At 38.1% G+C, this 27,314-nt stretch overlaps 2 protein-coding genes across 7 annotated transcripts in view; both read left to right on the top strand.

Annotated features, from left to right (window-relative positions):
* FAM172A (family with sequence similarity 172 member A) overlaps positions 1–27,314 on the top strand; it is a 405,836-nt gene that overhangs the window by 262,075 nt on the left and 116,447 nt on the right. The window contains exon 11 of one of the 6 annotated variants that reach the window (XM_057739314.1): positions 3,662–4,018. The exons of the other annotated variants lie outside the window; for them this stretch is intronic. Coding sequence (XP_057595297.1) covers positions 3,662–3,675 — 14 coding nt within the window. The 3' untranslated portion in view covers positions 3,676–4,018. Of the gene's footprint in view, positions 1–3,661; positions 4,019–27,314 lie in introns of those variants that run through there. 6 annotated transcript variants of the gene reach the window in all.
* POU5F2 (POU domain class 5, transcription factor 2) lies at positions 11,069–12,088 on the top strand. Its single transcript, XM_057739337.1, has one exon. It carries the CDS (start codon positions 11,069–11,071, stop codon positions 12,086–12,088), a length of 1,020 nt encoding a protein of 339 aa, XP_057595320.1.

The raw sequence follows: 27,314 nt of genomic DNA on the forward strand, positions 1-27,314 counted from the left end.
TTATTAGTTAATATTAGGGAAGAGTGTTCTCAAAGGTGACCACTAGAAAGTCTTGTGTTTTCAGTGAAATCATTCATTGTAATTAGCTGGAATGAGCAACTTTGGAGAAATAACTGATCAGAGAATCATTTAAAATAATCTTTCTAAATATATGAAAGATATTTATGTAGATCACCAACATTTGCCCTGATTTTATATATATATACACACACACACAATCAGATCCAATATTGTTTTGTGATTTTGACTTTTTCAGTTTTCCAGTAATCACAGTGAATATAAGTCGTCTCACTCCAGAAATCTCAGTTTAAAAAAAAAAAAAATTAAAAATAGCCACCATGGTTTTCTTACAGCTTTCTGAACCAATTTGTGAAAAATTCATCAAAGAATTTGGCAGTGAAGGTGGCAACTCTCCTTTTGCTGAGCTAACTTTTCCCTTTAAAGATAAAAAGGTTTTACCTAATTATTTTGGGAGGCTTTTGGATAAAGAACCGAATAATATGAATTTGTATTTGTACTTGAAAATCATCTGTTATGAATTAATTTGTGAGAGAGATTATTTTAACAGTCCCCGTAGCAGTGTCTCATGGCTCTTCGTGCTGTGTCCCTAGATGTTGGGAAAGTAAGTCGGGACCAGCCATACCTAAGACAGAAATCGTCATCCTTTTTACCATGTATTAAGTATTGATCTCCATCCCCCCCAGTGGCTGTCTGTGCTTCACTTGTCCTCTTTTTCTGCTTTCCTCTGTGAGCTGTCTGGGTCACTGCTCTGGATGGCTCTTCCTGGGTCTGTATGTTGCCCTCTGAGTCTCCCTCTGTCACCTCATTTAGTCTCTATGTGTGGCTCTTTTCTTACAGGTTTTGTCCTCTGTGTCCCCCTGGCTTCAGTCTCCCCACCTAGAGACTCTTTGACCTGAAGCCTGTGGGATCTCACCTCCCCCGGCCCACCATCTCTGCCTGTGCCCCTTCCTGACCTGTGTGGTTTGCCTGGGTCCACTGCCTTTCACTTCTCTTTGACCAACCATGTGATATTTGCCTCCCATCTACACCCTCCCTGCCTGCTCTGTCTTGTCACAGACGGACATCAAGTCACCAGCAATAAATCTGTCTGCTGGCAAAATTACCCCCAAAACATACTCCTTTAGAGAAACTGAATTGCTTTCTAGTAGTGATTCAGAACATCTGAATTAAATATTCTGTGTTACTGAAATGAAAATTAATTCAAAGAGAACATTAGGCAAAATAGGTCAAATATTTTCCGTTTGTGAAATCCTAAGATGTTCTAAGTTGATTATCAGCACTTTAAAGCAGGGGTAGATTTTTAAAAGTTTTTGTTTCAACATAGTTCTTAAAATATAGTCCTTCTTTAAAGGAAAATATTTTTATTTAATGAAAAATTTTTGAAAGATAATTTGATCAATGACTTCAGCTTTTAGGTATTAACATTGATTTAACTGATATGTGATGTCTAAATATTCTCTGAGAACTGGTACTAGTATTTCATATTATCTCTATCATAATATCCCCTTCAACCATACATATTTCACCCCAAATGTTCAATATGTTATACGAGTAAAGAAAGAAATCATGTACCAGCTAGTTTATGCATATTTTGAATAATCTCATGGTACAATCCTTGATGAAATTCAGTTGTTTTACATAATTTCTTAATTCCTAAAGCATTATAGAAGTTACTTGTTTAAAATTTTGGGCAAATAAACATATACATCATTTTAAGCTTTGTGTAGCTATGATCTTTATAAATGAGACTTTTGTAAGAGACCCAAAATAAATTTCAATTTATTGAAATTGTCTCATAACCTTCTAAAATCAATACTGGCTTATAGACTCTTTTGTTTTTAGCTAGTTTCATACATTTTAGAAGAGCAAAGTGAATTTTTTACTTTTAATTTCCTTTTAATAAATTGCCTTCAAAGAAATTTAGAGTCTTCTTTCCATTTTAATTTGTGTGGCAAAGTAGCCACACCTTTCCCACTTAGTTTCCAGAAGGAAAGTGATTACATTTTAAATAAGACATTGTTAATTTACGGTCACAGATACAAATGATTAAATATAACCAGTATGTGGGAAAGCTATTTGTGGAACTAGATGATATGCAGGTTGAATTTTATAATAAAAAGTATAGTCTTCCGTAATCATTGTAGTTTATTTTTACAGTACTTCTCTTTTGAAAGAATAATCCCTAAGCATTACTTGGTTTGGCTTTTCTTCAGAAACAGTATCAGGCATGTAAGGTCAACACAGGCGGCAAAGCTTAAATTGTAGAAAATCCAAATTTAATTATCTTTACCAATTAAGTAGTTGATTGATTTAATTAGTTTCCCCTAAAATTACAGCCTAATTCCATGGACTACTTCAAACTTGAGTTATTCTTGGTTCTCTTAGGGTAATAAACTAACTGTAAGTATTTATTCCTTAATGCTACAAAGATTTATTGAGCACTTAATATGTACTAAGCGCTAATCTAGACTCTAAAGATTGCTAGATCTGACTCTTGCCCCTCAAGGAACTCACAGTCTCCTAGGAAAAAAGTCTTTCGTACATTGTAGAGAATCTCTTGGTTCCTATCAGTGGATGATCATTGAGATAGGTGAGGTGGGAAAGAAGGTTAAGGGCTTATGAAGTCCCTCAGGACCCAAGAGTAACTCTTAGTTCACAGACACTTTCCTTCATTAAATGGCACCCCACTGCTATCTGAGAGCCAGTGCATCTTCTCAAAGTGTCCCCCTTCCTTCCCTACTATTATAGGCCCTGACTTTTTACTCTAGATGTATGTTTCAAGGGAATGTATTACTTGTCGTTTCAAAGTCTTTAATGGTAGTAAGTCAGCACTTATGAAGAAGAGCTTTGGATTTGATATGACTGTGAGAAATTTGTATTCTCCCAAATGTATGGAGAATTAATTCTGTAATATGGCCAGATGAAGATCTACAATCACACTATCTATAAAATGAGAATAATACTAGTACCATCTCACTGGGTTATGGTCAAAATTAAGTGAAATAATCCATACAGGACTGTTAAAATAGTACCTGGCATGTAGTTATGACTCAATAAATACATGGTTCCAATATACACAGATTTCAGATACCATAGTTTAGTTGAATAACACCAAACCCCTCCAAAACAAGTTTCAAAATTTCAGTTACCCCAGTATACTGACTATTAATAATTGCGTTAAGTACAAATCTCAATGTAAATAACAGAGGGACATCATGATCAGTGACCAGTCGTATCACTCTTTTCAAGATCTGTCACTAAGACAAGAATAAGGATGCAGATGCAGAGAATGGACTGGAGGACACGAGGTTGGGGGGGCGGGGGGTGAAGGGGAAGCTGGGACGAAGTGAGAGAATAGCATAGACGTATATACACTACCAACTGTAAAATAGATAGCTAGTGGGAAGTTGCTGTATAACAAAGGGAGATCAACTCGATGATGGGTGATGCCTTAGAGGGCCAGGATGGGGCGGTGGAGGGGGGGTCGCGGGAGGGAGGGAATATGGGGATATGTGTATAAATACAGTGTACCTGAAAAACTGGTACAAGAGTGTAAAGCAATTATATTCCAATAAAGAGCCTAAAAAAAAAAAAAGAAAAAGATCTGTCACTGACTGAACAGTGCATATCTGTTATTCAGTTCATTCGCAGTAGCACTATCTATAGCTACAAAAATGGATGGTCAGAAGAGAGATCTGGCCAACAAAGATGAAAGTGAAGCAAAGACATGAAATGCTGGAAGTGAAATTGGAAAGCACTGTGACGAAAAGATGAAGATGTCCCAGAGGAAGTGATACTGGCCAAAAAAACACTTCACAGAAAATGAACTCTCAGAGCTATTTCATGACATTGGAAGAGTGAAGGATAAAATGTTGGAAGCTGATCCACTCTCAGGAGTATGACAGTTTGCCAAGGCAGAGAAAAGATTTGCTTGCACTAGATCATAAGTTATATGACAAGAAAGCAAGCATTATTCAAACAACTCTTAATAAGTTTTGTACAAAGAAATAAAGCATCTTAATTCTCAATGCTTCTAGTGTTTTTAAGATGCAGTGTAATGTACTAAATACAACTAGTTTTACTCTTTTTTTCATTTCCCTACTCTATTCATTTTTAGCTGACAGTAAGAGGATTTTTAATGTTTTGACAAAAAAAAATTTTAAGTTCATGAAACAGCCATAGTTTATTTTTCATTGATTAGTATGATCGCTTTGCCGGGTTTCAGTTTGTACGGTCCTTTGTCTAGGCCCACACTACCATGCAAAGCAAGAACTTCCTGTTGTTATTATTATTAGAAATTATTTTATCCAACAATAAAGTACTATAGTTTTAGAGAAGTTGTTCTTGGCTTTTCAATACTTGAGAATTAAAAACTTTCTGTCATTTCTCTCCTGCTTCTGTCTTTCTATTTGCTATTGATAGATTATCCAAGTCCTGATTCTAGTCATGTCTCGTCATGACTCTCAGAGCCTCGCAGGACATCTTCTGCAGAAGTACAGTCTTTAAATGCCTCCATTTTCCTATTCTTCAGCATTCTCCCCATTTTCCCTTCCAATCTACTTAAATTCCATCCTGACCCTTTCCCTTTCTTTCTCCCTCCTCCCAGTGTCCTGTTCTTCCATACTCTCCCTAACACATTGTCTTCCTTTCCAATGATACCTGCCCTAGAACATATCCTTATGAGAAAATTCTGCAAATCCATTGTTTTCTTCCTTGTGTTTCAGCTACATTTCTGCCAATCATAAAAGACAAATGTCTTTCTTGAATTTAAATGATGAGAAATTCTAGCCCTCTGTCTGGTTTACTTCAGTTCATAGTTTCTTAGCGAGATTCCAGGGACATTCACAGAGGCCCCACACGTATGATGGTAATGGCACCAAAATCAATTAATTCGGAATCTCCTTAACAAAAAATAATTCTCACAGCGCCTAAAAGAGTTGCATCCTATAAACAAAAATTCTCTTCTACTTCTCATTTACTTCTCTAAGCCCATGTCACATCCTGAATTACTGGTCTCATGGGTCATAAGCTGTCATTTCTGTTAGGTGAATTTTACTGTGCAGTATAATAGACAGTTTTCTCGCTAAACAAGTTGTGTATCTCCTGCTTAAACGTGTAAGCAGAGTACAAATTTGAATGCAGAAGACGGTGACTGCACCCTGACTAGGGTAATCAATGCAAGAACATCCTTAAAGCTTTTCTTCTGTTACAAGGGCAAACTCAGCTAAAAAGTTTGTTTAAATCCTGCTTGGCATAACAAGAACCTTTAAACTTTATCTACTTGTGACTATCTTCGAATATACCTGACTCATCACCATAATGTCTTTCAACTCAGCCCTGCTCAGCTCAACTCCTCTTCCTGCCTTGTACAGATATTTTAAATTCTTTAAGGCTTCTGGTGAAGGCTGAAGGGTTTTTATACTAAATATTATTTTATAGCACAGGAAGTTCATAGCTCATGAATATCACAGAGCTACAAAATAAAATGGAAGGGTTTTTCTCTCTATACTCTAAATTTCTTTGTCTCTGAATATGTGGTTGTGTCATACTTGTGTCATGAGCTGTTATTTCTAAGCAGCAATTATATCACAGCAGAGTCATTTTTTACAATAACAAAAAGAATAGCAACAGAACGAAGTAACAACAACAACAAAAAGTCCTTCATCATCTTAATCTGAAATTAAGAAAATCAAGCAAATTCTATGTTGGCAATACACTACATTCTAGTTTTTCTCTATGTATAGCATCTCATTATTCACAAATAGCTGTCCTCTCTTATCTCCTTTGCAGAACAGTGCTATTGTTATCTCTTTTGTGAATTTATCTCATAGAGTAATAAATGATTCTTGCCAGTGACTGCACTGGTGTAGTTAACTTTTTTTCCATGTTGTTACAGCTTTAACGTTCTTACTGTATGTACCTTACCTACACCCATCAGTTTTTCTTAACTGCCTAACTTATCTTCAATGTCTCACTTTGTCTTATATAGTTTTCTACCTGAAAATCCAGCCAGAGAATTGACAGTTTAATCATTTCAGCATATTTTGAGGTAGTTTCAGTGAACTAAATTGTTGAGATGTGTGGTGTTACCTCTCTCACTGTGAGGTGGGCGGCGTCTTTCCACACTGGACAGCTATCACAGTTCTCCTGGGTTTCTGTCTTTACTTCCTAGACCCAGAGAGGGACTTCCCAGCGACTGGTCTCTGGATCTTGTCTCTTGCCTTTGCTTTTTGTCTCCTTGACCAATGTGGTTCTTGGGGACCTATGCCTGCCCTTCTGGTGACAGTGCCTTTACACGCTGATTCCTGGTCAGTGCACAGTTACTAGGATACCTGCAGAGTGGGAAAAACTATAAAATCGGCACCATTTAGTGTGCCTGGCCCTCTCTGTGTGACTCGTAATTATTCTTAGATCTTCTGATCTGCTCTGTTGATCTAATTACATTCAAAAAGTATTTTTTGGACCCTCTGCCAGAAAGATGAACCCCATATTCTTGAACAAAGCCCTGTCCTCCATCTGGAGCATGAGCAGCTTTGGGAGAGATGAGGAAACAAGGATCACCTTCCTAGTTAATGAGATAACTGATCAACAAGAGGATGTAAGTCAAAACCAGATCGCCCTCACATCCAGGTGCTTTTATGCACTTACCATCCTCAGAGTACTGAGGATAGCTCTTGCATTAGCACATTGTTTGGCATGTAACTGCAAAATAAATGGTATCTCTAATGCCCATTTGGGAGGTTCCATATCTCCTAGGTGGGAGCTAAGATTATAAAACTCCAGCCGACTTTGTAAAGCAGCCAGTGTATCTGAGTGGAAAGGCACTAAGTTCAGAGAGGAGGGTGATCACTGTGGTCCTGAATGTATGGGCAAAGCTTTTGAAAGAGATGAAATGTGAACCAAGACCTACAAGGATGTTCATTATTACCTTTTCCTCCACTCTTTTCTGCTTCTTGCCCTTAGTGATCTTGGCAGTTGGTTTTGTCATCTTAGAACAGAAGCTACCTAAGGTGAGCTTAATAACACAAATCCTGATGCTTTGTGTATTTCAGCCTAAAACCTAACTTTCTCTAAATTCCAAAGATCCTAATAATAGAAAACCGTTAACTTCTCTTTGGGCAAGTGTAGCTGTCCTGCTCTCCTGACAGTTTCTCTTTTCCCCCATTTAGATTATAAATACACGGGGCCTGGGACCATGTGTTTCTTAGCCTTGCTTTATAATTCCCTATGGATAAGACGGGCCTGATTCTTACATTGTAATCTAATCACTTACTAAGAGGTCTCAGTGTTTGTTGAAGGTGATGGATTAGCCGCTCAAGCGCCCCAGCCCAAACAGTGCTGGTTGTCCTGGGCATTTCTACCGCCTGCCTTCCCTCATCTCTATTTCTGTTCCAAGCAAATATGCTCCTGCTTTTTTCCTCTGATTGTGCCCTTTCTATAGCACACTAAATATACTTTTAAAGAGATGTCAAGACTTTTCTTAAGAATATGGGTTTTTTATTTATGACAGCACGTATGCATAAACCAGGAGATGGGCACAATGGTAGATGAGATCTGACCAAGTACAGAGAAAACCTTAAAAATTGAGAGTACCTAAGTTCATTTTAAAACCCATCAAGTTCACATAGCCTTTGTTTTTAATTTAGTAAATGTTTTCAGCTACTATGTTTTAACTCAGTGAATATAATGAAGCTTTCCTCAAATTAGGTTGGACTCACTTTTTCCACTTCACTAAAAAACATTCCTATTCAACTCTTGTTTTTAGACAGCTTATGAACCATTTCCCTGTGGTTTTCTCTTGCAAATGGGCTGGTTTCACTATGTGGGCCTTAATTTATATAATTGCTCTCTTTTATTCTCTTTGTGATCCACCTTTCATTGTGTTTAGCAGACACTGGTTGCTTTGTAATTTTGAAAAAATAGCATGTAGATATACTTGGAAAGAATAGATATCAGTGAAATTTTGTATATTGCAAACTGTTTTTCATAGACTATCAACTTGAAGCCTAACCCAAGGCAAATATGGAAGTCTTATCACCATTAATGCTACAGAGATTCATTTCTGTAACATTAAACAGATATCTCCTGACTTCCCACTTTGTGCCAGGCATATAGTTCCAAGCGCTGAGAATCTAGCAATAAGCCAGACAGACAAGGACTCTGCTCTTCACCAGCATACATTCTAGCCAGGATGGCAGTGCAGGGGCAGGTATGAAACAAATAATCAAATGCATCGTCTGTAGAGATGACAGCTAATTTCTTGATTCTTTTTCCCTGTACCATGGCTTCAAGGCCATAGCTACAACCTCATTTTCTGTAGTGTTGAGTTGAATTTGGTCTCATAGTACTACTACCCCCATCTACATAAGGGCCTTGTTCTAGTACAGGCAAGAAAGGATGGAGAGGCACCTGGTCGGGTCAAGTTTCTTATTGTTAAACTGAAACTAAATGTGCTTCACTCTCAGAATTGTAGAGGTGAGGATTCATTCACTCACTCAGCACACGTTTATTGAGCAGTGTATCTCTCAGGGTTCTATTATGTTCCAGGCTTTATAACACCTGCATGCGTGCCCTCTGTTGGAAAGACAGAGACATAAAATAAATAATTACTGATAAGTGTTATAGTAAAAACATATATCAAGTGCAAGGAGGGGACTACAAAAGCAGTAACTAACTCTGCCTGGAGAAAGGCCTCACCATAAAGTGTCCTCTAAACTGTGACTTAAAGGTGACTGGAAATACAGCACGCTTCATTCATTCAAGAAATGTTTACTGAGCCAAGCACAGTTGTGGGCCCTGTAGACACAGCAGTGAACGAGACAAAATCCCTGCTCTCTTGGCAGCAGAGAGACAAGCAATAAACAGAAAGATAAATAATTGTATATTAGGTGGCAGTACCTGCTAATATAAAAAAATAAGTATGTTAATAAAGAAAACAGATAGTGACGGGGTGCTGTTTTTGAAAGGGTGGTCAGGGAAGGCTTCTCTAACTAGACATTTGAGTAGAATCCCAAATGACATGAGCAAATGAGACCAACAAGCAGGGGAAGCTGTTTCTGATAGAAAGAGCAGCGTGAAGAAAAGCATAACAGCCACGAAAAGTGTGGCATCTTTATTACAAAGTGAAGTGTTCTCACTGAGCATGAATGGAGTAAGATGGGGTGCATCTTGGGGGAGTATGGTAGATGAGGCTGGGAAAGGAAGGGAGAGGGGGCCAGATGGTAAAAAACACTATGTTCCATACTCAGGAATTTGAGTGCCCACCTTGTTGATTGCAGAAAGAGGAGCTAGATTTTGGGGGGAAAAATTAAGAGAAAAATGACATGGTTAGATTTTTTATCATTTGGTTGGGTTTGGTTAGGTTTGGTTTGGGGGACATTACCTCAAGCACACATATGAAAGATGAACTTCAAAGGAGATGCAGAAGAAGCCAATTGTAAGGTTATTATGATAATGCAAGTGAAAAATTATGTGGCCTAAATTAAAACAGTAAGATGAGGTTAGAAAGGAGTTGGTAGAGCTCAGCTGTTTTAGGAGACCTACTACATAAGATTTGATGCCCTGCAGAATATGGGAAAGGTCAAGAACAATTCCTGGGTTTCAGTTTGGGTGACTGAGTGGATGATAATGCCATCAACCGGCTCAGGAGCCCTGAATGAGAGGCAGGCTTGGAAGTGCGTATAATGAATTTGATCTGGGGCAGTGGGAAATACAGACTGGAAATTAAAAGAAAAGTCAAGGCTGAAATACAGATTTGGCTGTTACCAGCGTTTCATGGAATTTAAGATAGAGGCGCAAGAAGAGTAGTCAGCATTGTCAGATACTGCAGAGAAGTTTAATAAGGTGAAGATTTTTAAAAGGCCATCAGATTTGACAGTTGAAAGGTCACCAATGACTTCATCAGGAGCAGTTTCAGTAGCTGTGGGTAGGATAGAGCCTCGTCATGGTTGAGTTGGAGAGTGAAAGGGTGAGAGACTGGGATTGTCCAGCCAAGATCACTGTCCTCTCTTCTTTCCAAAGCTCCTCCTTGGAAACTTTGAACCTGAGGTCTGTTCTTCTCATCCCACTCCCTCCTTAGCTTTCTCCACCCATGTGGACATGATGGAGGGATAAATATTCTAAGATCCTTGAGTCTCTGATAAGAGAGGAGTCAGGGACAAGGGAGCCTTATGTCAGGAAGTAAGGCACTGCAAGGAGTGTCCTAAGTGGGGGAACAGCAGGTGGGTCCAGTCTGGAGACCTGTCACCAGAGGGGAGGAAGATGAAACACATAGGTCTCTGTTGTATGTGGAAACTCAGGATCAGGAAGCAGAGGTAGGATGGGGAGCAAAGGACTTGAAGGACCAGTGGGGCAAACATGGAATTAGTCGGGAAACTTGGCCCCAGTGAGAGAATGGAATCTGGCAAAGTGCGGGGATAGGGGGCAGAATCTGACAGTAAACTGATGTTAACTAGAAATTCACACAGGGGTGCTTAGGTTTCCAAGGGTACAGGGACTGAAGATGTGCAGTGGAAAGATGTTGGCAGTACTTGCAACCATGAAGATAGCAGTGAGGGGACAGTTAATGAATTAAGGGGTAGCATAAAGAAAAAAAAAACTGGCATAAAGATATTTAACAATATTTGTGAAGCCTGAAGTGGTCATTCAGCTTATGTGGGGGAAAGGGATTAGATGCCAGAATTCTGAAGAGCTGAAAGTAAACACCTAGGTTCCCTTCAGGGAAAGGATGGAGGCAGTGACTAAGGGATCCCAGACAGCTTGGAGCTGCAAAGCCCAAGAGAGACACTTGCACTTCCGAAGGAGTTGGAAGCAGAGGTCAGGGTAGGGGAGTCCTTCCCTTAACCCTGGGGACCAAGGATTTATCAGTCGGATCTACCAGATTTCCCCCACTTGCTTCAGTACACACTCTTGGCGTCAGTTTCTCCCGCCTGCACCGCCATCTCCGCCCACTGGGCGGCGGGGCTCGAGAACGGAGCCGGTGGCTGTTCCGAAGGCTCGAGAGCCATCGGTTCCTACCAGACTCCCTGCTGGGGAGCGGTCTTCCCCTATGGCCGGACACAGGCTCTCAAATTTCCCTGTGCCGGGAAGTGGTGGGGACGGGCCCGGAGGGCCAGTGCCGGTGCAGGTGGACACTCCGATCTGGTTGAGCGCCCAGGCAGCTCCCGGCAGGCGGATGGTCCTGCCGGGGGTCCGGCCGGGGATGTGTCCAGGCCCTGAAGTGTGGGGGCTGCCCTCAGGTCCCCCGCCGTACGAATTCCGGGGCGGGATGGTGTCTTGTGGGCCCCGGGTCGGAGCTGGCGAGGTGGGCGCCTGGTTCCCGAGCCCCTCTGAGGGCGCCTTCCCCGGGCCCTACATCGTCCTGCAGTGCATCCCGACCAAGCTGGCGCTGCCAGAAGACGTCTCAGCCATAGAGAAAGAGGTGGAGCAGCTGGCCAAGGAGCTGAGGCGGAAGAGGATGACCCTGGGGTACTCGCAGGCCGACGTGGGCTTCGCCCTGGGGGCTCTTTTTGGAAAGGTTCTTAGCCAGACGACCATCTGCCGCTTCGAGGCCCAGCAGCTGAGCCTCGCCAACATGTGGAAGCTGCGACCGCTGCTGAAAATGTGGCTGGAGCAAGTGGACACCGAGAACCGTCGGGGCTTATGCAAAATGGAGATGATCCTGCAGCAGGCTCGGAAGTGCAGACGGGCATGCAGGGAGAGACGCATCGGAAACAACCTGGAGAAACTCTTCCTGCAGTGCCCGAAGCCCACACCCCAGCAGATCAGCTGCATCGCCGGGCGGCTCGGGCTGCAGAAGGACTTGGTCCGAGTTTGGTTCTATAACCGGAGCAAGATGGGCGGTCGGCCAAGCAATGATTTCTCCCCACTGGCGGAGGTGGGGGCTGTCGGGCCTCCTTTCCCAGGGGGACCGGTGTGCTTTCCCCTGACATCGGGGCTCCAGTTTTGTTCTCCCCACTCTGGGGGACCCTACTTTACACCTTTGTACCCCTCAGCCCCTTTCCCTGCAGGAGGAACCCTCCTCTCTGCCCCAGCCACCACCCTGAGTCCTCCCAGCCTTTCCAGCTGAGGGGCCTGCCTTTCTAGGGAGGGCCAACCTGGGGAAACGGGTCCCTGGGGTTCATTTCAAGGCTTTTAGCATTAAGTTCTCCATTAGTTGTCTAAAGTTAAGACTATGTAAGGGAGGGGGATGGGAGCTGTTTAGGAAAATTTGGGGAAGGAAATTGAAGTTTATTGCTGCTTTGTGTTTTTCTCTGTTTTTTCATAGCATTGGCATTAAGGTACATTATAATACATAGATGGTTTTGGATATTTTGCTTCTTTTTTATTAATTGAAAAATAATTGTCTCGTACTCCTAGTGGTTATCAGTAAACATAGGATATTCTTATGAATACAATATTGAGTGAAAAACTCAGGTCACAGAAGAGTTTGTCAGTATTTCTATCAAAACCAAGCAGAACTTTGTGTAAATACAGAGTCCAGGATAATCGTTGCCTCCAGGGGCGGGTTTGAGGATGGTTAGGAAAAGAGTACACAGAGCCTACCCAGAGCCCTTGCTGAAACACAAGAGTTTGCTTGTTCTCCCCCTTTTCTTGAAAGATGTATTTTTTTCTAATTCACTTTTCAGCTCCATTTGGTTTATTCCCTGGGAATTTCCCTTGCTTTCTTTTGAGCTCAGAAATGCTTTTTAGAGGATTTTTGTGAGAGTTGATCCAACACTCCCTGGTGGCTCTCGCAGTGGTACATCTTAAATCACTTTTCCAATCTCTTCTATGAAATTGGTCTTTTCCAGTTTTCTATTTCATTGGTCAATTTGGGTCATCATATACTAAACAGAAGTCATTAATCCCTCTCTGTTTTCACATCTGCTGCTGTACACCTCCATGTAATATTTATGGTTTTATAATTCTATCACTGTACATTATGTCTGAATTTCTATATTCTTTATGCTTATTAATCTTGTCCACTTTTTTCTCTACTTCTTTCTGTCTTACAGAAAATTTATAAGTATTTTCAAATAACAAGCTTTTTATTTTTCATCCTATTCACTACTGTTTTTATTTCCTAATTAATTAACTTTAGCTTTTATTTTTATTAATTGCTTTTTTCTAGTTTCTTCTGGTTTCTTCCAATGTATATATTTTTTCCTCTTATCAATGTCTGAAAATAGAGCATTGTCAAGACACACAGGTTAGTGAAAATGGAGCCAAACTTCAAAAAACCAAGAGTGTGGCGTCAGTGGTTAACAGTGTAAAATGTACAGAGATCAAGTAACATAAATCAACTAAGATATATCATTTCACTAACAAAGATGTCACGGGTACATGTCTTAGTGAGAACAATTTCAGGGGAATAGTTAATAGAGGCAGGTTCCAAACAACAGTCCAGAGTCTTCATGTTTGCTAGATTTTCCCCCACCTCAGTTAAAAACATAAATTCCAACCACTCAATAGGATCTTTGCCATCATTCTGAAAATTTCTTTATCAGATATTTCCTTTTTTTTGCATTTCCTTTTGACAAGGCAGGTACTCTTAAACTAAAGATACCAAACCCCTTTGAACTATAAGCAATACAGTGTTTGTACGTATGTGCATTTTCTTCAAAGATGTTGATAGTAGCCTTCATCACATTTTCTATAGGGAACATGACTCCATAGGTCTACAGTTTTAGAATTTAAGCAACACCTTTCCATTGGCCATCTTACTTTTAAGAGTTTTCCCTTGAAAACTAATAGGTAATTCCTGGTTTTCTTCAAGTCTGTATTTTTTGGGTATCTCTAGCTCGGTACTGTATATAGGCCCTGAATCACTTCTTGACATAAGTCTGTCAAATTCAAACCAAATACTGTATTGATAATTGCCTTTATTGTTCTTATGCTTTTATCATTCCTTGGCACTTTAGATTCCTATCATAAAGAACACTTTCTCCCTTCCCTAGAAGTTTTCCTACTTCTTGTCTAAGAACACTTGAGGTTTTAGGAGATCCTTATTCCAAAACATTATCTTGCTCTTAAAATAGCATCTGTTTTCTATAATTTCATATTTTTAAAATATATATACTATACATCATTGTTTATTATACTGAAACTGTGTCGTAGGGATTTATTTTTCAGAATAGCCACTTCTGTTTATGACTTTCTTCTAGAAATAGTCTTGCTTAATAAACAGTACTGATTTCCTTCACAGAATCCATTTATGAATTCTTCTTAGGGTACAGATGTGTGTCATCTATGTAGAACAATGTTTTTACAATGAAAACTACAATTCCATTCCAATAAAATCCTAGTGAAATATGGGAATATTACTTGACAAAGTGATCCTAAACTGAGAGAATAAAACTTGAGGAAATAAGGAAACTTTGAAGGCAAAGAGTTAAGGCCTTGTCCCACTAGATGTTATGAAACTACAATGATTTGAACACAATGTTGTGGTTGTGATGAACAAAATAGCAGAAACAAGTGTTTGGTTATTCCGTCTGTGGTCATGTAAATTGTTACAACCTTCATGAAAGGCTATTGGATAATTCATATGGGAAGTTTTTTAAATGTGCTTTTCCTGTGGCCCAGCATTTCAACTTTTAAAAATGTTTATAAGAAAATAATTGTTATATGTGTGCAAAAATTTAGTGATAAGGGTGATCATCACAGTATTTTTTTTTTAATTTTAACAACAAAGAGTTAGAAACATCTTTTAATGTTCAACAAAGGGTTAAGTAAATAAAAAGGAACACCATATAGGGTAAAAATTGACAGTTCAGAAAAGATTGTTGAATGAGACAAAACAGTTTATTAACCTTTATGATGTCATTTTTATTTTTTAAGGGAAAAGGTTATTACGTACAGGAAAAAATATCATAGGTATTACTGGTGATCTTTTTAAAAATTTGCTGTGTGTATTATACAGTTTAAAAATCCAAGAAATATTTCTAAACGAAGACTCCAGAAAATCTAAGATTCCTAAAAATATTCATTCTTCTAGTCTTTCTTGTCTCTAAATGGTAATTTCTCATTATAAAGCAACATTTTAGAATAGTAAATCTGGCCTTTTCATTTTCAGTCGGATTTGTAGTTTCTGTAAAAGGAAGGCAATTCTCTAAACGGAGGAGTACTGGGACATATCACTTAGAAAGGCATTGCTAAAAATTAGGGGTTTTTGTAATCAGATACCCATTAATGTTAAAGAGCTGTAGTGTAGCTCAGTGAGTGAAGACACCTGCCATATGTCTGTTTTCCTGCACAACGTGGTAATTTACAATTACAATTAGTGTGTTTATATACCTCAGTGTAGTTAACCTATATTTAGAATATAAGCCCAAATCATTTTCATGTTTCTGGATGTTTACTTTTCAATTTTAAAAAGAATTTGAAAATATCAAAATCCTGGTTTTATCACAGTAGAATCCTCCTCATTTGTCGTGCTTGAAGAAACCAAATGAATATAAATGAGATCTATGGATTTTTAGATTTGAAGGTGGGTCAGTTCCTGTGATTACAGCCCTATCCAATTAAAAGATGAACTATCGTGAAGTGAATCTACCCCAGTACCCAGTACAATCCTTAAAATAAGGCATTAGCATTATCGCGGTTACAACAGTGAAGAGAAATGTGCCGAGAAGCTTTGGGAGACTGTCTGGTTTACCTAAGGGGCTGTCTCCAAAACACAGCTCAGCAGGTGGGGATGCGGGCTGCTGCCCTGCCACCTCACTTGTTAGCGATGAGCCTTGTCCTAAATTCTGCTAATGGCAAAATCAGCTGCTTTGGCATTGAACTTGAATTTCTTAGATTTCCTTCCCCCAACTTCCAACAGAATTCGAAATACAAACTAGCTTCACTCATTGCTGTTGACTCTTTTCCTGACTACCGCCAAAGACTATGGTTGGAAAAGGAAAAACTGAGGCCTTCCATTGATTTTAAAGTCAATGTTCTCTTCTAAATCTGTGCCACCTGTTTGACATATCGTTTCTTCTTTTCTAAAGAAGCAACTGTATCATTTAATAATTAGTCCTCTTCTTCCTTCCAGGATACATGGTACAGACCTTCTCTTAGAACCTAGTTTACTGGCCGGGGCAGTGTATAACATGTATTAAGTTGAATTATTGTCTTCGAATAGATGATAGTGCTCCTGGAAGAACCATAAAACTTTGGATATTATTGATTGAGTAGTGGGCAGATCTTAACATATACCTTTTCTATTGAAAGAGAATTAGTTTCAGTATATCACATATTAGTTTGCTAGGGCTGCCATAACAAAGTACTACAGCTTGGGTGGCTTAAAGAATAGAAGTTTATTTCCTCACAGTTCTGGATGCTAGAAGTCTGAAATCAAGGTGTTGCAGAATTGCTTCCTCCTGAAGGCTAATAGGGAAGGATCTCTGTTTCAGGCTTGGAGATGGTCTGCTTTTCCCTGTCTCTTCACATTGTCTCCCCTGTGTACATATCCGTGTCCAAATTCCCCCCTCTTAGAAGGACATTAGGGCTACCCTACTGACCTCGTTTTAACTTACTTATCTCTGTAAAGATCCTATCTCCAAATAAGGTCACATTTGGGGGCACTAGGGATTAGGATTTAAACATATAAATTTTTGTGCGATAAAATTCAGCTCATAATACCAGCCTAATTAAAACTTAACCTAGATTCAAGTATTTGTTAATGTAGTCATTCAACAAATATTGATTACCTTATATAGCAGGTTGTGTCCTAGGTGCCGAGATGCAGTGGTGACCAAAACAGGCTCATCCTGACCTTCAAGGTGCTTAAAGTATGCTGAGGTGTCCATGTTTAACAAATAAACATGTGATGACAACTCATGATAAGTATGATCGGATGTCAGGTATGGGGGCATCTTCGTTTATATTTAGAGTGATAGTCCTCCTGTTACATGAGTATTGCCTCTGATAACATCAGTTGTTAATAAATATTCTAAGCCAGAGGCAGTATGGTCCCATAGTCAAGGCATAGTTTGGAAGACAGGCTTTTCTGGGTTCAAATCTCAGGTCAGTAACCTACCATCTCTTTTACTTGAAATGACTTACTTCTTTTAGGCTCAGTTTCTCATCTGTGAAATATGTCTAGCAATCCGCAGGGTGAGAGAGTTAATAAACAGATAAAATTAGGTCATGTGAAAAGAAACCCCTAGGACTTCCCTTTTATACAGTAGGCATCCGATAATTTTTCTCTCCATTGTGTTTTCACTGTACCTTGTCTGAGCTTTATTTAGAGCTCATAAATTGCTCTTTTGCATCTCCTAGGAAATTTCATGTAGTAGGTGCTCATCAGTTAATCGCCAAAATAAAATAAATGAAAGAACAGAAAAAGTAAAGATAGTAGTCTCAGTTGCTAGAAAACTTACTATCTGATATTGGGAAATGACTTTTGGAATTGTAATAATTGGAAGACAATTATAAAGTTTGTTTCCTTAGCCGTCAAATGACAGTTAGGTAAAGGAGCAGATGATAAGGTTTTGATTTGAAGGATTTAGATAAAGACTTTCCGAAGACCCATATAACATTATATAATTGAAAGGAATGATCTCTGAAGTTGTTTCTGGCCTATAATAATTGTATGAGTCTCCATGAATAAGAACAAAACAATGCACCACAGATTGACTATGGAGACCATAAGGATACAGAGTGTGGGAATGGACAGAGGAAGTTGACACTGTGATTACCACTTAAACCTTTCCTTCCTGATCTACTGTGGTCACAAGTGTCTCCCAAATGCAAGCCCAGTTCTGTGTTTATTCATACTATTTCTTCATTGAACTCTAGCTTTTCTGTTCAAAGTCTACTATATTAGTTTGCTAGGGCTGCCATAATGAAGTACTGGCTTGGGTGGCTTAAAGAACAGAAATTTATTGGCTCACAGTTCTGGAGACTGCAAGTCTGAGATTAAGGTATGGGCAAGGTTGGTTCTTTCTGGGGCTGTGAGGATAGGGTATGTTCCAGGCCTCTCTTCTTGGCATGTAGGTGGCCTTCCTCTCTCTTTTTTTTTAGCTCTTTATTGGAGTATAATTGCTTTACACTGTTGTGCCAGTTTCTGCTATACAACAGAGTGAATCAGCTGTAGTTATACATATATCCCCATATTCCCTCCCTCCCGCGACTCCTTCCCATCCTCCCTATCCCACCCCTCTAAGTCATCACCCATCATCAAGTTGATCCCCCTGTGTTATGCAGCAGCTTCCCACTAGCTATCTATTTTGTATTTGGTGGTGTATATATGTCAGTGCTACTCTCTCACTTCGTCCCAGCTTCGCCTTAACCCCCCCAACCCATGTCCTCAAGTCCGTTCTCTATCCTCTCTTCTTCTGTCTCTTTACGTTATCTTTCCTCTATACATTTTTCTGTGTTCAAATTTCCCCCTTTTATAAGGATACCAGTCATACTGGATTAAAGCCCACCCTAATGACCTCATTTTAATTTGATTACCTCTGTAAAGACTCTATCTCCAAATAATGTCATATTCTGAGGTACTGGGGGTTAGTACTTCAAGATGTAAATTAGGGGGGAACCCAGTTCAACCCGTAACACCTACCACTCCTGATAGAGAGAAAATATAGGTGTGTTTTGGGAGTGGAGGGCATAGGAACACAGAGAGACATTTATTTTTTGCTGCAAAGGAGTTAAATAAGAGGTGTATGATGGAAAGGAAAGAGCATTAGCCATGGAGCCAGACAGTCCCAGATCTGCATTTTGTCTCTAGGTCATTCACATAGGTAATATCACCATTCCAGGGTAACTCATCAGAAAATTTCAAGAAAAATAACATTTTTTCCCTCCCAGCAAATGACTTTATGGGCTGAAGAATTACGGTAGCTACTTATTTCTATCTGTTTTTGGAGCACGACAGTTGTATTCTTATCAGTGAGATTAAGAGGCATTATCTTAGGGAGAAAATTCTGGTTATTTTTGATAAAGATATGATTCTTACTTTCCCCAGAAAAATTGACATGTGAGCTGATTGAGAAAGCCCTGTCACTTTCTGCTAAGCATTGCTAGCCACTAATTTCTTCAAGCTAATGTAACAGGACAGTCAAGTGACTTGCCTTTAATTTGTTGTGATTGTGTTATATTTATGAAAAGCTGAGCTAAAACAGCTGATAGCAAGTGTTTAGACACTGATTGTTTTCATAAATAGTTTTAAGAACATTGCTAACTCTAAGTAGACACTAAGTTTTCTCAGTATGTGAAATGTAAATCATTCTTTCTGTAATCATGTCATTAAATGCACACAGATATTATCAATGATTACCTCATTTCAAACATATTTTTACTGCACCAGTCTGCTTGCTAAATATGTAGTACCTTTGAGGTTTAAACTAAAGAGAAGAAGTGGGAAGAGACTTACCATAGAGGAATTCATTGTGTTGTTCTTTTCTCTCCTAAAAAGGCAATCACACCAATACCATAGGGAGAAAAGAAGGTTTTGCTGCTTCTGTGTCACATCATTAAAGGAGTGACTCTAAAGCCGTCAACTTTTGACTTCTGGGCCAAGAAATTTTAAGTAAAATACTAAGAAGAGTGTTATGCTTTTAAACGAGAAGTGAAAGAATCTTTATCCTTTTTATTTGAGTTTCTGGAAATGGCACACTCCATAAAAAATTGTATCATATTTATTTTTAAACTGAGTTTCTTGCATTAGTCAGTAAACAATTTATTTGGTGAACATTCTCTGTGCACATATATACACCATGTGAACATTTAGGAAACAGAAGGTGCTTGAATTTGTGAGATTTAAATATTTTCTCACAGTTGATCCAGTGATACTGAAGTTGAAATAAAACCACCTATAAATGAAATACCGCTTGCTACTAAAAAGCACGTATACATTTTCTATCCTTGTTTTAATGAGGACAACAGTGATTCCATTTGCTCAGTGGAACCTCTTATAAATCGTTAGCGTGTTTACCTCCGTATGCGTTCTAAGACTCACCCATAAAACTTTACCTGTCCTAATCACAAATATGCATGTACATTAAGTTGTATTATGACTACACATATTTTATGCTGCTAATATTCTTGCAAGTATTATTAACTTTTGAAAGTATAAATAAAACAATGATTTGGTTTCTCACTTGCTCTTCTAAAAAACATGTGCATGTACATACTAATATTCATCTTTTAAATACATTATGTAAAATATGAGCTATGTAGATCAAAGGTACTACATCAGAACATGGCAAGCAGCAGGAAAATGCTCAGCATGCAGCCTGGGTCCATCTCCCAGAAATCCTTGCTGTGGCCCCAAACCAACTCCTGTTTTTTTCCTCTAGTTCCACATCCTCACAGTCTTGGAAGCAGTAGTAGTATTCTCTATACTTCCTCGCGATTACATGTCTACTAAGCACCTTCAAGGGCTAGGCACTGAAGATCAGAATTAGACAAGGTACACATAGGTTGCATAGGGGAAAGGAGTGAGAAAAACCAAGGCCACAAGTGGCCAGGGTTAGAGGAAAGGACAAAAGAACAACCCAGAGGAAGGAGCACATAACTCAGTGAGGGGTACCTGTCCCATTAAGAATGGGGACAACTGGAGCTAAGTAAGACTTGAAAGATAACTAGGAGTTGTTAAGTGGAGGGTATGAGAAGAGAGAGGGGGGAGACCAAAAGTCAAAAATGGGAGGGTAAGTGAAAGGACTTGGTTTTGACTAGAAATCTAGGCTGTGATTAGTTACTGCAATTGAGAGTTAATTAGCAGTGGCTAAAATTCTGACAGCCATAGCAAAAAATTGCAAAGTTCTCAGTACATGAAGCTAATTGCATGAATCTTTCATAATGCATTGAGAAAAATATTTTCTCAACATTAAATTTAAAGATTAATATATCAATCTTAAGGAGACACTGAACAACACAACAGATAATCTCTTTAATTGTAGTACTTCTGTGGATTTGTTGCTGTCATTTAAAACACACAGTCATTCTTCAGGTGACTGGTTCTTATGCTGACTTACAGCAAATAGCCTAAGTCTTAATACTAAGGTCCAAGATTCTGAAGGCCTTTCTTCCAAGAAACAAAATAATTTTGTACTGGCATAAAGTTTACAGATGGTTGGCCTTTGTACTACTGATCAGCAAATCTAGAAAAATTAATGGTTGGCAGATCCACTGACTTATTCTTCTCAAGAGTCAATTGTCTCCACTAGGCTTCTGATAAAAAGCTGTTCATCATTTCCTTTATGTTTGTTGCAGTATCGTAAGAAACACTGGGAAGAGTTTAATTGAAAAAACCATGAGACACCAAAGACAATGTCTTAAGTTGTAGCCTAGTTGCCGTTGTGTCAAAAAAAAAAAAAAAAAAAAAAAATCTGATTAGAAACCTCGTTGACTGACATGGAACTTGATCATTCTGTCTCTGCCCACGGCTCAAGATTCCAGAGACTGCCTAGCATGATACTGGAGATAGAAATCAGTAAATGTGCATACCAAACAACTGATTTAAGATAGTCAATTTATCTATGTTTTAGTCTCATAGAAAATAAAAATGACTGATACGTTCCTGTACAGAGTCAGTCTGAGAACCAAAAAACAAAGAAGCAAAAACTCTCATAAGAATTTTTGAAAAGTACTTAGCAAGTGTTTAATAATGCTTTTTTAAATAAAAGTTAAAGCCTATAGATCTTCAGTTATAAAGTCCAGTGTTGCTTCCATCTGTGAATATTGAGATGCTTTAATATATATAGTAATCTTTACAAAACTCTATAAAATGAGTCCTTAGTACCAATGTAGAATATGAATTTTTTTCCCAAATCATGCAAACTCACCAGTGTCAGAAGCCATTAATAAATGTATAAGTCTTAACACCCTTGCTTTGTCCTTAAATACTGAGTGACCCTTTTTAGCTTAAGCTATGTCAGCAGACAAATTCTGTTTTGAAGACAGGCCAGAAATCTATTAGGATCCAGCATTGATAGATCTGTTTCTTATGAATTTATGTCACTTCTGAAAATCCCTAAAGTATGTATAATGAAACAGTTGTTAGGTGAATAATTTTGAGAGGTCTGCTTGAGGTAGCAGACTCGTGTTTGGGGCATTCCATTGGGCAATTGCCTTTTCAGACCCCACCACCAACTGAGAACAGCTAGAGGACAGAGAGCCTAAAAACTTAAGGTTTCTAAAAGTTAACTATGTTGGGATTTGATAAGGATATTTAGGAAGTGGAAGATAAGTAATTATTTTGAGAACACTGAGATATTTTTATTGGAGTTCTTTATAACTCAGCTTGAAATGGAATATAGCTTGTACGAATCATAATGCCAGATGTCAGTTATTTTCCAGTCCGGTCTTAAAGTGTAAACCATGTTACATGTTATATAGTTCAGGCAACATGAAAATTCATTCTGGAAAAACACTTGTTGTCCAAGGCCTTCTGCTTTCTTAAGCAAGAGAAATAGCTATACCTAGCTCTTAATTGTTCATGAGTGAATTGTATATTCAGGGCATTATCTGCAACAAAACCATGATCTTAGGCTAGCTTTTCCTTGTTTCCCGGTACATTTCTGTGCCACTTTTCCCCAATACTGAACTCTTGTGTTCTCAGCAAATGCAAACTACTTTTAATTGTGCCTAGAAAAACATCAGAAGAATAAATTACTTCTCCTCTCCCACTGCCCTCCTGCCTTCATTATTTTAAAGTATTAGAAAACCGAATATGAATTACTTTGGCTTACCCTTTCAGCTCTCTATAGCACTTACGTGGATAATCCAGAAACTTCTTGCCCTTAAACATGCATTAACATTAAAAAATGCTACTATTAAAATTTGCTATGTAGTAATTTTACAGATTCAAATGATTATATGAATTCAAAATGCACACATAAATATGTCTCACGTTTTATAGAAGTTGAAAAAAAGAGTAGAATATAATCTGCCCTTTTCAGTTACTGTGTTAGTACAGACTCTGTTCAAGTTACATAAGTCCAATTCAAGCTGCTTACCGACCCCCCCCCCCCAAAAAACAACAACAACAACAGCAACAACAGTCATTTATTGATTAATGTAAATGGAAAAACCCAGGGCTAGATCTGCTTCTGGTACTACTAGATGCTGGGGCTCAGACTCTTACCAAGACTCTCCCTGCGTCTCTTTCTCTACTTTTCTTTGCCTATTGGCCTCATGCTTTCTTGCTTGCAGTCAGGGCTTTCTTCAGATAGACAGGGCGGGTGGCTATAAGCAGTTGTAGCATCTTCTATTCAGCATTACTTCAGAGAAAAAGCTCTAGCATCCAAATAAGAGTCTTCGTGAAAGCTCTGATTGGTCCTGCTGGAGTACTGTGATGATCCCTGAACTCATCACTGAAGCCGAAGAGACTGAATAGTAGGAGCAGACTGGCTGTGGCTGGCCAGCCTGGGCCAGCCATATCTGTGATGGGGTTGGCACTGGGGCAAGACGCTGTAATTGATAGCCCAGCAAAGGACTGTGGGAACTGAAGAGTGCTTTCCTAAGATTTTTGGATCTGTCCACTACAGTTGTTGTTGTGCCCGTTTCTCTAGGCTCTGGGAAGATTTAATGTATGTGCCACAAGCAGATGCTTATGTTGTCTGATGTAGAGAGAAGAGAAAACGTGGGATAGCTAAATACAAGAAGATTCTACATTTTGAACACTTGAACTAATCCAGCAGCAGACTTGTTCAAGTTTGTGATTCTGTAATCGTTTGCGCTGGGTAATTTTGCTGTGTTTACTGATTGCTGCATGCCACTATGCGAAGGGTCTAATTGCGTTAGTATTCACTCCCATCAATACTTTTGGGTCCTAGAGTGGCATTTCCTCACCTATATCCTAAAATACCTTAATAGCTTCTGTACCATAGGCCAGTTTTAACATTTGAACATACACAGCCAGTCTGCTAGTTCTTCCTATTAATCCTACTTTATCTATTGATACAACCAAATTAATCTTTCCGAGGAAGAGCTACTGGTATTTGGGGGTTATTTTTCCCAGTATTTAATTTCTCTCTTGGTCATACTTTTATTTGGTATTTATCTTCTAACACATAATAATGTATTGTAGTAACCTATTTTGTAGAAATTTGGGGGGATTACTAGGGTTCTATACTTCTGGAAAAATTGTCCCTCAACTCTCACAGATAAATATGCCTTATTTTTTAAATTATAGTGAAAAATAAAAATCTAGGATCTATTCTGTTATTCATAAATTATTTTTATATCTAATTGAAATAATATAGGTTCTTGCAATTTGTTTGCTTTTGTTCTTTTCCCCAATTCTGGTTTTCTATTTCTTATTCCCCTAATTATTTTATTGTATGTGATCTCCTTGTCATCTGCCTTAAATCCTTGGTGGAAGGAAATGGGGATAGTATCAGTAGTTAATCAACAAATTAGACAAGAAAACTGAAATCAATCACTAATGCATCTGTAGCTCTTACTCCTCTTCTGTCCTCAGAGAAGGTAGAAAATGTATGGTCAATGTCCTCTCAATGCATTACATACAGTAAAAGTATTTAATATAACCTAGTGACTATATTTCGAAATTAGATTGCTCTCACACACAAAAAAAACTTATTCATTAAATATACTGATAGACCAGTCAATTTATTACAAAATATTGTATATCATTGTGATTACAAGATGTAATTCTAACTACCTAAAGTTTAAATATATCTTGCATTCAACGTGATAAGAAAGCATTGTGTCATAGCTTAATTGGCAGTGTTTTTTTAAGTGGTACATGAAGTAATGATTAATCTTAAAATCAATGGCATTTTGGGTTTGATGACACATAGTACTCTAATTATCTGTCTTCATTTTCCCAAAGAGTTTCATCTAAGTCACAATTCTGTTGGTCAACATCTTTTAAGAACACTGGGTTTGGTTTAAAGATTCTGTTTTGTAAAACTAAGTTTCTTTTTGTAACGTTAGTAGACATTCCCTAATGTGTCTATTGTATAAAATCAAAATTTTGTTACTGTATTTGTAACTCGGAGTACACTTAGATTAACAACACTTTTCAGCCATCATTTTCACAGGTTTTATATATATATATATGTACATATATATATACACACACACACACACAAAACACTGGTGTGCTTTAGCTATTAATAATTTATTTTTAACATTTAGAAGTAATTTTATGTTTCATTCTAGGCAAAAACAACATAATATTCAGAACCTACAACTGTTATATGTGAAACTATTTACATTAATCTCTATAACTAAATTATGACTCTCTTGCTTTAAATCTCTTTGGTATGTTTCTGTTCTGATTTACTGCCTGGTTTAAAGATTAATGTTACAGGGTAATTTACTACAGTTTCACAGATGGTATTTGAATCTTTGTAAATGGGCTTTGGAATCTATGCACAATTCTATATAATATTAGGTTAACATCAATGTAAATGTTGAACTTAAAATGGTTCTAAAAGATCATGATAGAAATTTCATTATCCCTTTCTAAAAACCATAAATTTTGAGGGGATTTCATGGGCTACGTATTTTTACTTCACTAGCATGGTTAAGGTATAACTAGCTCCTTATATTTGAAATCACCAGCCCCTATAAGTTGAAAATAAACATAAAAAATAAATTACCTTGTTTTAAACTATTCTAAAGTTCTAGTCACAGGAGAAGTTACTGTTCTTATTTTTACAGCTTCCTACATGAAATGCTTTATAGAATCCACAAACACACATTGCTTTTAGTGTCTTTCCTTTGATGTCTATAAAAGACCCATTCAAAACTGGAGGTAAGTGCTCCTAATGTGCAAAGCAGAATTTGGCTAAAGTTATTTGAAGCTATTAGAGATAACCTTTCTCTATATGTCTTTTGTGGGAAAAACTGGTACCAACAATACCAGTTAAGCTGTAATTAGTGTAACTAACAACTAATAAGAAAGAGCAGACTAGAGGTCATTCTTAAGAATTTAAAGGTATTAACAGGTTAGGGTTGTAGGGCCTCCCGTCCCCTATCCCCCGGCTTAATCTGTTGCCCTAGCTGGTGAGATTTGTTGAAGTCATCAGTGCCCTCTAACCCCGAGGTGTTGCTCTCTCATAATTTATTGGTCACATGCCAAGCTCCTCTTTCCTGTCTAGTGAGATGACTTTGGGAATGGCAAATTCATTTTAAAGTTCTTGTTACAAATGGCTGCAGATTTTCAACCTTTTAATGTAGATAAAGGATTACAGATTAATTTGCTTTAATGTTCTTGTCCTACAAGCCTTAGACTACATTGAAATTGTCATTTTGCTACATTACAGGATATGATTTGTTGAGACCATTTAACATGTATTATAAGAGAAGCGCTTAAAATCTAACTATTAAATCAGATGTTGTGTAACTGATTCTAATACATACTGAATATTCCACTTTTTATGAGCCACTTCTTCAAATTTAATTGCCCACCAGTGGCTTTTGTTTATGTTTACAGTCAACTCTAATGCACTTAAAGGGTAGGAACTTAACAGAGGAATAACCTTTTGTTTTCATGAGGTGTAGTTAACCCCTCTCTTCTAGTATCTGGCTTTGGATTCTTCCTCATCTCATTACATGATACTGACACAAAAACAAGAGGAATGACATAGAACTTTAATCCTTCTTTTCCTTTTCCCATTAAAGTCATGCCTGTAAGATTGTTTCTGTACCTAGAAAGATGTTTTTTTTTTTCTCTTTTAAAGAAATAAGCAGCAAGACAGCACTATTAAGAAAGAGTCAAAAGGAAACTTTCCCTTTCAACTTTTTTATGTTACTACCTTGGTCTCAGACTATCATTAGTATCATATGTATTATAGATTTTTTTTGACTATAGATTATTTATTACTCATGGAGTAAGCTGGGGCAGGCTCCAATAACTAAACAAGGTTTTAAAGTGGGAAACATCAAACCACCTGAACCTAAAGAAAAGAAACGAAAATTTTAAATTCAAGTTATCCTAGGTCACTGGACACATGAACATCTAAAACGTAAAAGAGTACAGACGTAAAAATCATAGCTGTCATTTAAGTACCACAAGAAATCATTAGGATATATTCTTCCTTTGATTCCTCCATCTTAGTGTTTTATATGCATATTACTGGTGGTTTGTGGATGAACCATTTTTTATTTTAGTAGTTACTTGTTTATTCTAATGTGTATTAGCAAAATATATGAATAACACATGAAGCCTTTTTAATGGATATTATTGCTTTGGGCTAGGCAAATAGAAAAAGTGAATTGATGTAAAGAAAATACTGGGTATTTTAGTAGTACTGGTAGTTTGTGAATATGGCAAAATGTATAAACGTGTTCCAAAAATGACGAGTTAGGGAAACAATACTCTGTCTAAACACGAAATTCCAAAAATG

Source organism: Hippopotamus amphibius, chromosome 1, assembly GCF_030028045.1.
Source record: "Hippopotamus amphibius kiboko isolate mHipAmp2 chromosome 1, mHipAmp2.hap2, whole genome shotgun sequence".
NCBI lineage: Eukaryota > Metazoa > Chordata > Mammalia > Artiodactyla > Hippopotamidae > Hippopotamus > Hippopotamus amphibius.